Raw genomic sequence first — 14,036 nt, 5'->3', positions numbered from 1 at the left:
TTTCTGTTTATCTCGAGAAAGTCTCGTGATGACAAATACGCTCATCTGATTGGTCCGTTCCCTCGAACCTCCACGAAAATGTACTCAATACTAAAACTGGAGCAGTGCATGTTCAAACAATGACGAATGACCGAAATTCCATATATTTAAAACATATATTTGGAGTTCAAATAAGAAATATAAGAGAATACCTATTGATGTAGTTTCTGTTTCTGCGATTAACCAACCCGCATAATTCTTCTGTCGGCGACTAGTATCCTCCTGAAACGCCGGCGAAGGAGCTCAGTGAGTAGCTCAACTGGAGTGTGATTAACACCACTCTGTATTGTGAATATTCTGGATGGATGAAGAGTTACAAATGGTACCAATCCACCTTCATTGGTGAAATCAACCCTAATTCAAAACAATCTGGTTATTCGGAACTACATCAAATATATGGCAACACATCGGTTTGAGTCTCACTGTTTTGAGACATTGTCCAGCTTTCAAACAGTATGGCATCCATTGACGCAGGAAAACGATACCCGTAAGGTTTTCACAAGGCATCACAGACTAGTTGTTGGTCGTAGCAATCTACCTATAGCACTAATGGTCATCCCATGTCATCCTATAGTCAAAAGAAAACACAACACACAGACAAAACTTGTTTTGTTTAGCAGAATAAAAATAAAAAGACACGCTCTTGAAATTATAATGAGCCAATTAAAGCATATAGTGGATTCATTAAACCATTACTCTCTGCAGTAGATGCCGCAATGAACTGTTCATTTGTAAACATGAATTATTCTATATCTCTAGGTCGAATGCGGAACATCCAAACACGTCATCTATATTTCTTGAGTAAAATTCTTCAAGACAGTTTACTGACCCACAGGTTCACCCAAGCTATTGCAACCATGATAGGTCTAAGTGGAAAATGTGAAAAAGTTATCGAATTATTTTGTTTGGTATGTCTCCATTGGGGAATACAATTCACCCTACTTTGGATATTATGATGTTTTGCTTACCACTGTTAATTATACCATTATGGTAAACGTACACCACATTTTAGGCTGGTTTGGAGATCTTGAAAAGCCTCCCACACTGTCATATGCTGGTTCTGAAATTCTACAAAGATATGTTCTTAGCTTGCGCAGATCACCAACCAGAGATTGTGTTAAATTTTGCTCTGTATCTTGTCCTGAGACAGCGAGATGTGGTTGAAGGTTTGGAGCTACTAAAATCAAAGTCAAGCAAACAGAAATTTAACCAAAGCCTCATGCACAAAGCTTATATTGGATTGTTTGAGTACTTACTTCACCAACCAAAGAAAACGGAGTCTACACAACCACAAGGTTCAAAGATTTATATTTACACTTGTTCTTCTACTTATGTCTTGTCCTATAAAAAATACGACTGTCCATAACAAACTCATGCCTCTGTCAACCTTATAAACAAAGACCAACCCTCTTCTCATGTAAGTTGAAATTATGATGATATATTTTTGAAGGGATGGAAACGTATTTTTCTGAAGATGAACAAGATTTCATGTTTCCACAAACTCTTGTGACAAAAACGAAACTGGATTTCTCTTTGAAAAGATCCTTGGTACTTTTTGAAGAAGTGTTTTCTAAACCAGGAATCTGGGATCAATTTGTGCCAATTTATGTTGAGTTACTCGAGATGAACGGAGAGAGAAATGCAGTTCGAAAGTTTTTGGAGCAGTATAAAAATACGAATCCATTGAATCCAAATGCGCTCAGGTAAAGCTGGGTTTTCCTACGCTTATTATGAACATAATCGGAGTTAAGACGTTGCAATGTTTAGTTTTGTTATTATCATTTAGGTATCTCTACCATTTTCTTCAATCAAACTCCGCTGACGACGAGGAAAAGATCAAAGTTTTAGAAGATTTGATGAAACTTGATCCAACCAGCGAGTATCTGGAAGATCTTTTCTCGCTCAAAGCCAAATCTGGTAGGTAGAAATGAAATTATAAAAACTATGTTTTTTTCGCCTTGTTTTTCACACAATAGCACTCTGCTTTCTCCGCGAACTCTCGATCTAATCCAAAATCTTTTCTTGATGTCTTGATTAAATGGTTTCCTTACAATGGTTTCCCCTCAATTCTTAATCATTCATTTTTACAACTATGCGAAAGTTTGAACTTCAACGCCAGCGGAGATAGCTTGTCATTCGTATATTATTCCGACATGATTTACCTTCAGGAAACGAAGCGAGTGTCATACGATTGATATTTGAAAAACTCGATCATTCGGGATGTTTTTTTGATGAAAAAGCCTGGGCACACCTTCACTCGGTCATCGGAAGCAGTCTTGAGACGGAGTCAGCTGCGAAACACGAACTGCAGTTGTGTTGGGAAGAAAGGAAATCCTGGTGGCCAAGATATCATTTTAGACTGACGAGAAATTTCAAATTCACCGACGAATTAAGAGAAGTCATGTTGTACAAGAAGAGAGTTGCAGAATATTTCTTGGGAGGTGAGCAATTTTAGGGTTACAGTTTAGAACTGATAGAGCTATCCGGTATAAATAAAGTTTGCTTGGTTTAGGTTTCCTCCTGTAGTAACACTGGATCAATAAGAGATGATCCTTACTGGACCTCTAGGAAGAACAGTTTAGAACTGATAGAGCTATCCAGTATAAATAAAGTTAGTTTAGTTTAGGTTTCCTCCTGTAGTAACACTGGATCAATAAGAGATGATCCTTAAGGCTAATTTCCACTCCGGAAAACGAGCAGCGGATCGGATTGGATCGGATTTTTTTCCGAGCTGGTCCGATCCATGAAGTGATTTCGGATCGGATCAAAAAAGTTAAAACTATTTGAACTTTTTTTTATCCGGTCTCGGACGCTTTCGGATCAATATAAGCCAAAAATTTCAACAGACGGCGCACGCGCGGATTATCTTTCGTTCCAATCCGATCCGATCCGCTGCTCGTTTTCCGGAGTGGAAATTAGCCTTTACTGGATCTCAAGGAAGAACAGTTTAGAACTGATAGAGCTATCCAGTATAAATAAAGTTAGTTTAGTTTAGGTTTCTTCCTGTAGTAACACTGGATCAATAAGAGATGATCCTTACTGGACCTCTAGGAAGAACAGTTCAGAATTGATAGAGCTATCCAGTATAAATAAAGTTAGTTTAGTTTAGGTTCCCTCCTGTAGTAACACTGGATCAATAAGAGATGATCCTTACTGGACCTCTAGGAAGAACAGTTTAGAACTGATAGAGCTATTCAGTATAAATAAAGTTAGTTTAGTTTAGGTTTCCTCCTATAGTAACACTGGATCAATAAGAGATGATCCTTACTGGACCTCTAGGAAGAACAGTTTAGAACTGATAGAGCTATCCAGTATAAATAAAGTTAGTTTAGTTTAGGTTTCCTCGTGTAGTAACACTGGATCAATAAGAGATGATCCTTACTGGACCTCTAGGAAGAACAGCTTAGAACTGATAGAGCTATCCAGTATAAATAAAGTTAGTTTAGTTTAGGTTTCCTCTTGTAGTAACACTGAATCAATAAGAGATGATCCTTACTTGTAGATATAATCTATTTATATTTACATTTTCTTGTTTTTTTTTAGAGAATGCTTTTAGCAAAGAAATCTGTGGTAAATATGAAGTACGTAACGACGGTGGAAAAGATGAAGAAACAATTGAGAAACGGTCTTCTTTAAAAAGACGAGCAGACATAAGTACAAGTTATAGTAATCTAGAGAATATGAAGACGAAAAGATTAAAACAATCATGATTTTTTCCGTTGTAATTTTTCTTCTTATATCAAGTGTAAACTATATCCAGCTGATATCATATTGACCAATATTATCCGTCATGTGTATCTATTAAAAATTAAAGTGTTTCATTCGTAGATACAGAAACGTCATTAATTTTTTAATCATTTTAACACTACCAAACAATGCTAAAAAACCGCAGAGATTCAAGCGACAGACATGATTGATTAAAAGGATTTTCATTTCCATAAATCAACAAGCCTTTCTTTGTGGTTTACAAGGAGTTAGCATTGAACGTTGTTTGTTTGAAGAAAAGATATATGCTTTGATGAGAAACTCCTACAATATAGTTCTTTGCGAATTTGCTTAACGAGAAGGATAGAGCAGTGGTGCGTACCGACAGTTTACAACACTCAAATAAAGTTAATTTTTTTATTTGAAGTTTTATAAATGTCGTTTGGCCCGGGATTTAGTTCTGGCCTTTCAGCGAAGACGAAAGAAAAAGCCAAAGCTGAACTGAACGAGGATCCTTTGACACGAAATGCGAAAGTACAACTACTTCGTGACAAGATGGTATTTCGGCCAGATCTTCCGTTTCGAAAAACGGATGAAAAATACCTTTTACGTTTTCTACGTGCACGGAAATTTGACGAAGAGCGAGCATTTCAACTGCTGTGCTCTCATATTGAATTTAAAAGAAAAAACCGCGATTTATTCGAGGATTTAACTTTGACAAAACTTCGCCCCGTCTTACAAGAAGGTTTCCCGGGTGTTCTGGAGAATAGGGACTCGAATGGATCCAGAGTTTTAGTGCTCTATTTCCAGGGCGCTGGGAAAGAGAGTTATTTGATTTCAAAGATATTGTGAAAGCGTTGATATTTACAATGGAAGAACTCATAACAGAGGAGGAGACACAAGTGAATGGCATTGTTGCCATTGTTGATTTTACTGGGTGGTCGTTGTCAAAACATGGTCGGTATATCACAGTAAGAGAGTTGAGAAGCGTTGTAAAGATCTTTCAGGTGAGAGAAACCCTGGGACAACGCGTTTTTCTAAATAACACAATTAGTCATTGAAGACCTGAAGCGTTTTTTAAGAGCCGATAAATGAATTAATTCACGGGAAGCTCATTTTCCCCAGTTTTTCTTTTCTGATTTCCTCTTCATAGCACGAAGGGCGTAAAACTTTCAATTCGTTCTTTTAGGAGTGTTTCCCAGCCCGTGTCAAGGCTATTCACCTCATTAATCAACCATGGTACATAAATCTCGCTATAAAATCCATCCTCCCTTTCCTGAAAGCGAAGATTGGTGATCGGGTAAGCTTTTGAGTTAGGTCCATTGGGGATTATGTTAGGTCCATAGGGGACTGTATTAGATCCATAGGGGACTATATTGGTGACCTAACACAATTACCGAAATTTTCAACCATAGCTTCATCTTCATGGTAACAATCTGACGTCACTGCACATGTTCATACATCCTGACTTGCTACCATCAGAATTTGGTGGAAATGAGCCGGGGTACGACAAGTTGTCATGGTTACGAACTGTGATGTCGAAGAACAGTTTTCAACATACATGTGCGACCATGATAGCAGTTGCTGAACAACTCAACGAACATTTGAAACATGATACAGAAAGAGAGAATTAGGCCGTGTTTATACCCGATTGCTGACGTGGGACACAGGGGCGTGGTCAGAACTTCTTTTCCAAGGGGTTGGGCAGCAAAGGTAGGGTTGGGCTGTCTAAATAAGTATGAAATGAATTTCTTTAGGAAGGGCCAGAGTTTTACCAAGGTTCTCCCCCCAACTACACCCTTGGGAACAAGTAGAACTTAGGTAAGACAAGTGAGACTAGAATAAATACGTTACAATAAGCATTAGCTTGAAAACCTTTTTTTGCGGAAAACATCAAGATATCGTAACAAGCAAGTATCTTCAAACTCAAGATAGTATCAAGCTAGTATAGCAAGCTAGTATCTTCAAACTCAACATAGTATCAAGCTAGTATAGCAAGCTAGTATCTTCAAACTCAAGATAGTACCAAGCTAGTATAGCAAGCTAGTATCTTCAAACTCAAGATAGTATCAAGCTAGTATTAGAAGCTAGTATCTTCAAACTCAAGATAGCATCAAGCTAGTATTAGAAGCTAGTATCTTCAAACTCAAGATAGCATCAAGCTAGTATTAGAAGCTAGTATCTTCAAACTCAAGATAGTATCAAGCTAGTATAGCAAGCTAGTATCTTCAAACTCAAGATAGTATCAAGCTAGTATTAGAAGCTAGTATCTTCAAACTCAACATAGTATCAAGCTAGTATAGCAAGCTAGTATCTTCAAACTAGAGATAGTATCAAGCTAGTATAGCAAGCTAGTATCTTCAAACTCAACATAGTATCAAGCTAGTATAGCAAGCTAGTATCTTTAAACTCAGGCGTTCGTACAGTTGAATCTTACACGGTACAGGGATGTAAGTACAAGGTTGGTAAAGGCAGTCCAAACTAAAGGCAAGCCATCGTTAAAGCACGAATTACAAGCACACCGCGGTAGACTAGTGTCAAGATTGATAACAGAGAAGCCTTAGTTCTTTTATACCACGATATATTTTAGGACAGTGTTCTGGGATTTTAACCCAGAAGCCAAACATGTTTGAACTCACTCATTCAACTTCTATAGAAGTGGTTTCAGTTGCTTTGCACTTCTTAGAGCAAAGTTTCCCATTAAGCCACAACTCTCGCTTTTTTTCCCCCGTCAGTTTTCACTGCTGTCTTTTCCGAGGAAGCATACTGGTCAATGGGAAAGTCGCGACAAAATGGGAACAAGAATTTAGACAATTATCTTTTAACTCGGAACAGTAAATAATATCGGTTTGGCCCCAGACATGGACACTGTTTTTTAAGACCAAACGAAAAGGAGGGAAACCGGAGTGCCCGGAGAAAAACCCTCCAAAGGTAACCTGAATTTCAGGTTCCTTCACCGGCGATCCGAATTTGGTATTTTGTTTCTAAAATATTTAGTCCGGAACCGAAGATTTTGTTTCATTGCATTTTTCTCGCGCTGTACCGCATATGCTGTAACGACTCCGCCATATTGTTGTTTTCCGTTTCTCATTTCCGTTCACGCTGCCGCCGTTGGTTTATTTTTGATTGCGATTTACGCATGCGCGCCTTCACCTCATCCATGCTTCGCTTCAAGATATTCCGCCATGCATTCGCTACAGTTTTTTTGCATTTTACAATTATCCTGGTGGTCTAAAAAGTGCGCGCATTTTATGCGAATCATAATTACCGATTTGCGCAAATTTATATCAACCGAACTTCGAACGACGCGTCGCCTGACATTGACAGCAAAAATATTCATGTTATACTATTGTATTTGGTTAGCGAAGGCATATTATTATCACGATTTATGCCAGGAATCCGTCTTAAAATGTAGTGGATCTTACTCATGCAACACTAGGAAACATGCATTACTAAAACCAAGCATGCGCAAGTCAGAGCATGCACCCTCCACCCTCACCCAATCATGTATCTTGTTCCCCAGCCCATTTTCAGAGCCACGCCCCTCCTAAACCACGAGCAATTACAGGGTTTCCCAAAAAGCGGATATTTTTTCATGCAATTTTTTCGAAGGAGAAAACTGTACCGTGCAATTTATACTCGTTTGAAGCCGGTTCATTCATCAGTTTCCTACAGTCATGCATTTGATAAATTTTGAGCCACAGTTCTGAGTCATGCACTTGCTAATTTTTTACCAAAGCTGGCAAGTTTTCTATTAAAATATCATGAGATATGGTAATACATCTTGTGTTTTATACATCTTGTGATTTATAATTTAAATTAATGATGCATTACACAATCACAACAATATGAATACCACCGTTTTCAAGTTCAAAATATAAATTCAGCCACTCGACATAGAATCACCAAGACTTGATAGCCACTCGAAATCCACACTTGAGACGTCTTTTTTGTCAGATCGTTCAGGTCTTTGTCGTCGCCTGTCGTAGAACTTGTCCTTTAAGAGCTCCAACCAAAGTCATCCCGATGATGATTAATATTGTCCTCGTAGCGACCATCGATCCAGAAGGTGCAAACACAGATTGTTCTCTTGTCCCTAAGTCAACCTCACAATGTTTCTTGCATGCAACTGATTTGATTTTCACAAGCATTTCAATTTGTTTCTCTTCAAAGTTCAAATAAACATGCAAAGACACATGCACTTGCTTTTGTCTCAAGAAGGCATTGGTTTGTCAGTGCTAAACTGTTATGTGTTACCCTCATTAAATAAAGTTGATTATCATTGTTATTATAAGACAGCTTACCCCATATTGTCATGAAATGGAGCAATTTTTTGGCAAATAGTTAAGATAAGCGTTACGTGAAAGAAGAATGAACAGGCTTCAAAGTGATACGAAGAAACGCGATAATTTATAAAAGGCTCCGGACTCCGCTTTTTAGGATACTCTGTATGTCTACCGGGGATACCCATTAAAACTCTAGGTATAGACTCATGAATCATGCTTCTACAGTTAACCTAACCAGTCTTTAGTTTCAATATGCAAAGGTCTTCATGAATAGAAGTCAATATTACAATATGCTCGTGGTTGCATGCTGCTAATTATTAAACTGAAGTTTTTTTGCAGGGACTGATGTTTTGGCCCCAAACTTTGAATGCATGCAAGTTGTTATAAAATTCATGAATTCCGTGCACCCATGCTTTTTAATGTAAGGCTTGATAGTCGGGGAAATAATAATCTTTGCTGTCAATGTTCGCTCTACATAGTCGCGCTACTTTCCACCATGGGCAGTTGGCATCCAACTGCTCTGGTTTAAGATTATCCTCAGATTAATCTGAAGCAGATTAACATGATGATTATGAAATTGATCGCGATTAATGAACGCATGTCTTAGCCGCACCTCATGCAGTAATTCATAGCTTCAAGATACTTTGCTTACATCATGCAGTTTGTATGTATTTACACACAAGTGACACTGAAAACGGGATTTGTTTTAACAAGACTTGGAAATACGTTTAGTAATGTAGACAATCATGCACTTTCCATGCAAAAGGGAGAATTGTCACTTGATAGTGTAAACACAATGTATTAGACCACCAGGAAATCTCGCCCAGAACTACTTATACTAACCATGCATTACGTCTAATCGTTCTGGGAGCGAGATCTAACTATCCTATAGTATCCTATAGTATCCTATGGTATCCTATAGTATAAACCTGGATGAGCTTCCTCTTCAGACGTCACATCCGACGCCCAGTGTCTTTTCTTCATCTTGACGGCCATCAATCGTGGAGTGTTCCAGTTGCACGTCGTATATAGATCCAGCGAAGTCCCCCCGATGCAGGCGAAGTTCTTCCAGAGATTCTGTCGAGTTCAGCGCAGGGCTCCACCCTTAGGGCTCCACCCTCAGGGCTCCACCCTCAGGGCTCCACCATCACCACACCAACATCCTCCTCGAGTTTGTGAGATAGTCATCACTGCATGCTCGTGGCTTACAGAAGCTTTTATCAATTCGCACGCAAAAACAATTCCTATTTCTTATATGCCACTTTTTGTGAAAACAAGAAATACAATTCATGCAGATAATTCAAGCAAATAATTTCCTAAGGCTAAGCTTGCGAGACTGAAGTTTATATTCACCAGCCAATCAATACTTATATCATTCTTCCCAAAGTTGTCATAGTTTTGAAGTAAAAATCATCCAGTTTTTTCATGCATTTTCCAGTCAAATATTCATGCAATCGAGATTCTTAAGTTATATTCTTTTCATCCAAATTCAAGCTTACAATCTCAAAAAACGTTTTGAAGTTAAAGCGATGGTGTAATCAACTGTATTTTTCATGCAGAAATGCAGAATATTTCACGTTTAGACATGCATATGATAAATTTTGGGAGCAAGATATTTCATGAATTTCTTGCCTAGATTTGTTTTATTTCAAAACCGATGTTACAGACAATAACACTCTTTTTTAACTGTTCTTTTGGTGCTTACAATGGTAAGCGACGTATTTTTGGCCTGGCCGTCCGAAGAGAAATAAAAGTGATTGGGCCCAGATCACTTTTATTTCTATCGGTTCTACACATGCAGGGCTAACCCAGGGGTTGGAAAAACCGAAATCCGAAAATTGAAAAGTTTAATGAAGCATGCAACCAGTGTATAATGTCTGAACATCATATAATTCATGCATGATTTTGTATTTAAAACGACGAAACTGAAGAAGCATGCAACGTCATTTTTTAATTTGTATTTGCCCGCATTTAGTGAATGCTCTGATACTGACTCATCTAAAAAAGATAAAAAATACCATAAGAAACTAAGCGAAGATTTCCACCAAAGCTCACAACGCAAACAATAAATGTTTTTCCCCCAATGCACCAAACGCTTGGAAAACAATTAGGAATTGATAATGATCTATTGTTTGTTGATTTCGTAACTTACCGCATGCTAGACTCTCGGCAAATTCGGATTCTGCAAGCTTCGTCGTCATCTTTTCGACGTATTTCGTTCTAAAACGAAAAGAAAATGAAGTTACTTCACAACTTAACAAACATTTGAAATGAAAACTAACAAGATCAAGCAGGTAGAATGCGCCATTCAAATTCAATAGAACTCGTTGATCAATCATTAGGCAATGATGACTTCAACCGCTTGATTTTAGAGCAAGATTCTTCGCTGAGAAAGCTTCTCACCTTCGGCCAAACATATCCTCGCAGACAGTAAGCTTGAGATCCTTGACTCCTGAGAACATTCTACAGAAGAGGAGAGGAGGGGAACTCGTTTTATATTGAAGCAAACAGCCATTACACGTGGTTTTTTTTCTAACGACAAACTTGGACCATTGTTCGTGTTCATTGGCATTCCAAGAGAGATTCCCCACGGGCGAGTTTTATGCTTTAGATGTCATTGTACAGTACACCGCATCGCTAGTAATTACGATCATATGAAAGACAGGTTTAATGCGCCCATGGTTGATCATGCAGGACATGGTCTAGAAATTTGGATAAAGCTTTTGTTTAGCCTTTTGTTCATATTTATGCAAACCTGTATACGGCTTTGCATTCATTGTGCCAAACAAATTGACGGTGTTAGAACCGTTTTGGTATGGAAATGAATGTGAAACGCTCGAATTAAAACGTTACCGTGTGCACATAGCCTAAATTGTTGGATAAGGCCGTTTCATCATTGCACAGCTAGTATATCTCTATCACAGGTAATTCTTCAGATCATGAAAATCACACACGTTTGCAAAAACCCAAACAAATGAGCGGAATGACTGTATCTTCCATTGACTAAATGTCCGAAAGTACCAAGCTCGTTATTTATGCAAATTTATACCCTCAAACCTGGAAACGAGAATAATTTGCGCGGCGTATTGTTACATTCTGCAACATTATGCATCTTGTCAATGAAGTTGTAGTTTGTTTCTAGTTCATAAAATATTTGTTTTTGTTCAATTTTGACGGGAAAATAATGTCTGCTAGGCAGCGAAAAAAGGATCACAAGCCAGAGAAACCTAAAGGTATGTACAATACATATTTGAAGACATTCAATGCAAAGCGATCGCACTCAAACGATGCTTTTAATAGTGGGTCCTTGCAAATCACTTTTATCACCCCCAACCTAGTGTCAGACGTGGCAAATGATTTGTTTCAATAATTAATGGATGACAATACTCAACTATTCATCGAAATTTGTTAACAATTATCACTGTGGTGTGAAAGAAGATTTAATATTTGTCCTCACTGACAAAAACATCGTGAAAAACAGCTGTTTGAGTTCGCCCTAGCTGTTTGTTTTACAAATAAAACATAAACAAGGTCGTAATGAAGCCGTTACATAAACTTTGAATTGAAAGGGGGCAGAGTATGACCTTTTTGTGGTACGGAAATATTTTTAAAAATGTACGTTGTGTCTATTTGGTTCAGGGCCAAAAAAGAAACCAAAAGAATCGGATCATTTGTGGAAAATAGTCCTTGCTTTCGTAGTTATTATTGGCATTGCAACCGCTGCTATTTATTTCATTGGAGAGAAAACAAATGTAGATGAGACAGCAAAGCCAGACGATATTAAAGTAGCTAAGGAGAAGCCTGTAAAAAATAAAAAAGGTCAAAAAGCAAAAGAAAAGACGAAGGCAAAGCCAGCCAAGAAAGACCAAAATGCAGCAATCACAAATGCATTTGATAAAACAATTTTAAAAGATTTGGATGAGGCTGAAAAACTCCTTAAGACAAAACAGGTTGAAAAAGCAAAACGAGCATTTGAGAAACTAGTACGAGATCATCCGGATAGTCCAAGAGCCATGTATGGTCTTGCAAGGTCTTTGGATGAACTTGCTGATGTTAGAAGAAGTAACGAAATTTTACAAGAAGCCATTGATAGTTTGGGTAAAGTAGGAAAGATAAAAGATTGTCCAGTGGCATTAAAACGTCTTGCTGTAATGAGACAAGCAGAGCGTGCTTCTTTCCTTGGTAAGACAAATGTGGCCGTGCAGGTCTTGGAAGATCTTGCAAAGAGCTTACCACCTGATTTGGAGGTTTATAACAAACTTGGAGTACAATTTCTACTGCATGGCAATCAACATCGAGCAAAGAAAGCATTCAAAGAGGTCAGAAAGGCTAAGTATTTAATATTTCTTCCTTGTTTAATAAATTTTTTTTATATCGCAACCTAATTGAATTTGCTTCAATCAATCTTGTGCCCTCTCTCATAGTCTCTTCAAATCAATCCAAATGATGGATTTGCTCTTGTCCACATGGGTTTCATTGTGAAAAGTGAATCAAAATATGTGGAGTCCATTCCTCTTCTTCAAAGAGGCATAGCAACAAGAGAGCCTGGTACTGATGATAGTCGATTCTTTTTCCACCTTGGAGATGCTTTTTACAGAACTGGAAAACACAAAGAGGTATCTTTTGATCCAATGTTACTACAGTAAGCAACCTAAACTAAACGAATCCTGCCTAATTAACTAATAGTTCTAAATAACTACTATTTTCCATCAAGGCCTATGAGGTATTTGGAGAAGGAGCCAAACGTGGACATTTCTTGTCCACAATGCAAAGATCCCTTTACAATGCCCAAACACCATTGAGAGCAAAACCATTCTGGGAGCCTGAAGAGACACCATACCATAAGCAAATGAGGTAAGTGTTCTGATTAACAATGGACACTGTTACATTTCATATTGCCTGATATCTTTCTTGATCAACTCTATAGGATTTTAGAGAAAAATTGGAAAACAATTCGCGATGAAGGTGTAGCACTTTATGACCCAAAGAAAGGAGCTTTTATGCCCGAGGAGGAGGGACTGCGTGAAAAAGGAGATTGGCAACAGTTCACAATGTTCTTTCAAGGAAGAAAAGATCAATCAGCTTGTGCCAAGGCCCCTAAGACCTGCAGTCTGATTGAGCAAATTCCTGAAGCAGCTAAGTGCAAACGAGGACAGGTGTTTTATCAGTTGTAGACTCAGTTCTTCCTAGAGGTCCACTATGGATCATGTCTTTCTGAACTTGTGTTGCTACAGGGAGAAACAGAAAGAAACACAGCATGCTGGTAGATAGATCTAGATTAATTCTACACTAAACCTGTTTTCTAGGTCAAATATTCAGTGATGAAGCCTGATACCCACGTCTGGGCACATTGTGGTCCAACCAACTGCCGTATTCGAGGTCATTTAGGTTTGGTCATCCCTGACGGTGTCTATATAAGAGTGAATCAAACAACAAGGTGGGCAAATTTCAGGGTCAATTTACACTTGGCTGTGTTTTCATCAAAATTCAAATTACCTGAAAATTTTTCGCAATTATTCTTCACATATAGCTCGTGGAAAGAAGGAAAGTTTATTATCATTGACGACTCAATAGAGCACGAGGTTTGGCATAACGGAACAAGTTTACGAATGATACTGATTGTCGATTTCTGGCATCCAGACCTGCCAAAAAGCGAAAGAGATCGCCTTTCACCAATATAAAACAAGATCAATGGTCCCATCTGGATGTGTTTATCATGGTAGATTTCAAGAGCAAGCATTTAGTCATTGTATATATATTGCTTGCCTCTGAATGTCTAAACAATTGGTGATTTAATCCTATTTAATTGCACATGTATGTGTTGTGTTAAACATGCAGCTGCAAGGTTGTTGTGGTCAAGCCAGTAGGTAGATAGTTAAAATTATTGTAAAATATGTTGGTTGTTTTGGCAACTGTGAATCCGAAGCAACAGGAGTATTTGAATGCGAGCATATATGCATTGTGACAGCAGTTTTAGAAGGATTTATTAAAACAATTTTGTAAAAT

General features: G+C 38.0%; 3 protein-coding genes across 3 annotated transcripts; all 3 read left to right on the top strand.

Annotated features, from left to right (window-relative positions):
- Positions 1-134: 134 nt before the first annotated feature.
- Positions 135-3,824, top strand: LOC114527575 (TATA box-binding protein-associated factor RNA polymerase I subunit A-like). The gene is made up of 7 exons (XM_028549267.1): positions 135-526; positions 799-947; positions 1,052-1,334; positions 1,490-1,742; positions 1,826-1,956; positions 2,208-2,480; positions 3,583-3,824. The coding sequence occupies exons 1-7, from the start codon at positions 436-438 to the stop codon at positions 3,747-3,749; spliced, it is 1,347 nt and encodes a 448-aa protein (XP_028405068.1). The 5' UTR covers positions 135-435; the 3' UTR covers positions 3,750-3,824.
- Positions 3,825-4,018: 194 nt separating this feature from the next.
- On the top strand, positions 4,019-5,815 carry LOC114527572 (clavesin-1-like). The gene is given in 4 exon segments (XM_028549264.1): positions 4,019-4,542; positions 4,545-4,751; positions 4,934-5,044; positions 5,160-5,815. Coding segments are annotated over 4 exon segments (900 nt in total). The 5' UTR covers positions 4,019-4,179; the 3' UTR covers positions 5,379-5,815.
- A 5,216-nt stretch (positions 5,816-11,031) lies between these two features.
- LOC114527612 (aspartyl/asparaginyl beta-hydroxylase-like) lies at positions 11,032-14,025 on the top strand. Its single transcript, XM_028549313.1, has 7 exons — positions 11,032-11,263; positions 11,670-12,349; positions 12,455-12,646; positions 12,745-12,884; positions 12,958-13,186; positions 13,337-13,467; positions 13,561-14,025. The coding sequence occupies exons 1-7, from the start codon at positions 11,215-11,217 to the stop codon at positions 13,709-13,711; spliced, it is 1,572 nt and encodes a 523-aa protein (XP_028405114.1). The 5' UTR covers positions 11,032-11,214; the 3' UTR covers positions 13,712-14,025.
- Positions 14,026-14,036: the final 11 nt, after the last annotated feature.

The sequence above is a fragment of the Dendronephthya gigantea genome, unplaced genomic scaffold, assembly GCF_004324835.1.
Source record: "Dendronephthya gigantea isolate DGI-Jeju-01 unplaced genomic scaffold, DenGig_1.0 000045F, whole genome shotgun sequence".
Classification (NCBI taxonomy): Eukaryota; Metazoa; Cnidaria; class Anthozoa; order Malacalcyonacea; family Nephtheidae; genus Dendronephthya; species Dendronephthya gigantea.
Note: the sequence above shows the minus strand (reverse complement) of the source record. Positions and strands in the feature narration are given on the sequence as shown.

Excerpts from the sequence above, each read along its gene's own strand:
- LOC114527575 (XM_028549267.1), top strand. The coding sequence starts at position 436 with ATGGCAACACATCGGTTTGAGTCTCACTGTTTTGAGACATTGTCCAGC. Across the intron at positions 948-1,051 it reads TTATCGAATTATTTTGTTTG|GCTGGTTTGGAGATCTTGAA; the intron begins GTATGTCTCCAT and ends ACCACATTTTAG. Across the intron at positions 1,957-2,207 it reads CTCGCTCAAAGCCAAATCTG|GAAACGAAGCGAGTGTCATA; the intron begins GTAGGTAGAAAT and ends ATTTACCTTCAG.
- LOC114527612 (XM_028549313.1), top strand. The coding sequence starts at position 11,215 with ATGTCTGCTAGGCAGCGAAAAAAGGATCACAAGCCAGAGAAACCTAAA. Across the intron at positions 12,350-12,454 it reads CAAAGAAAGCATTCAAAGAG|TCTCTTCAAATCAATCCAAA; the intron begins GTCAGAAAGGCT and ends CCTCTCTCATAG. Across the intron at positions 12,885-12,957 it reads CCATACCATAAGCAAATGAG|GATTTTAGAGAAAAATTGGA; the intron begins GTAAGTGTTCTG and ends TCAACTCTATAG.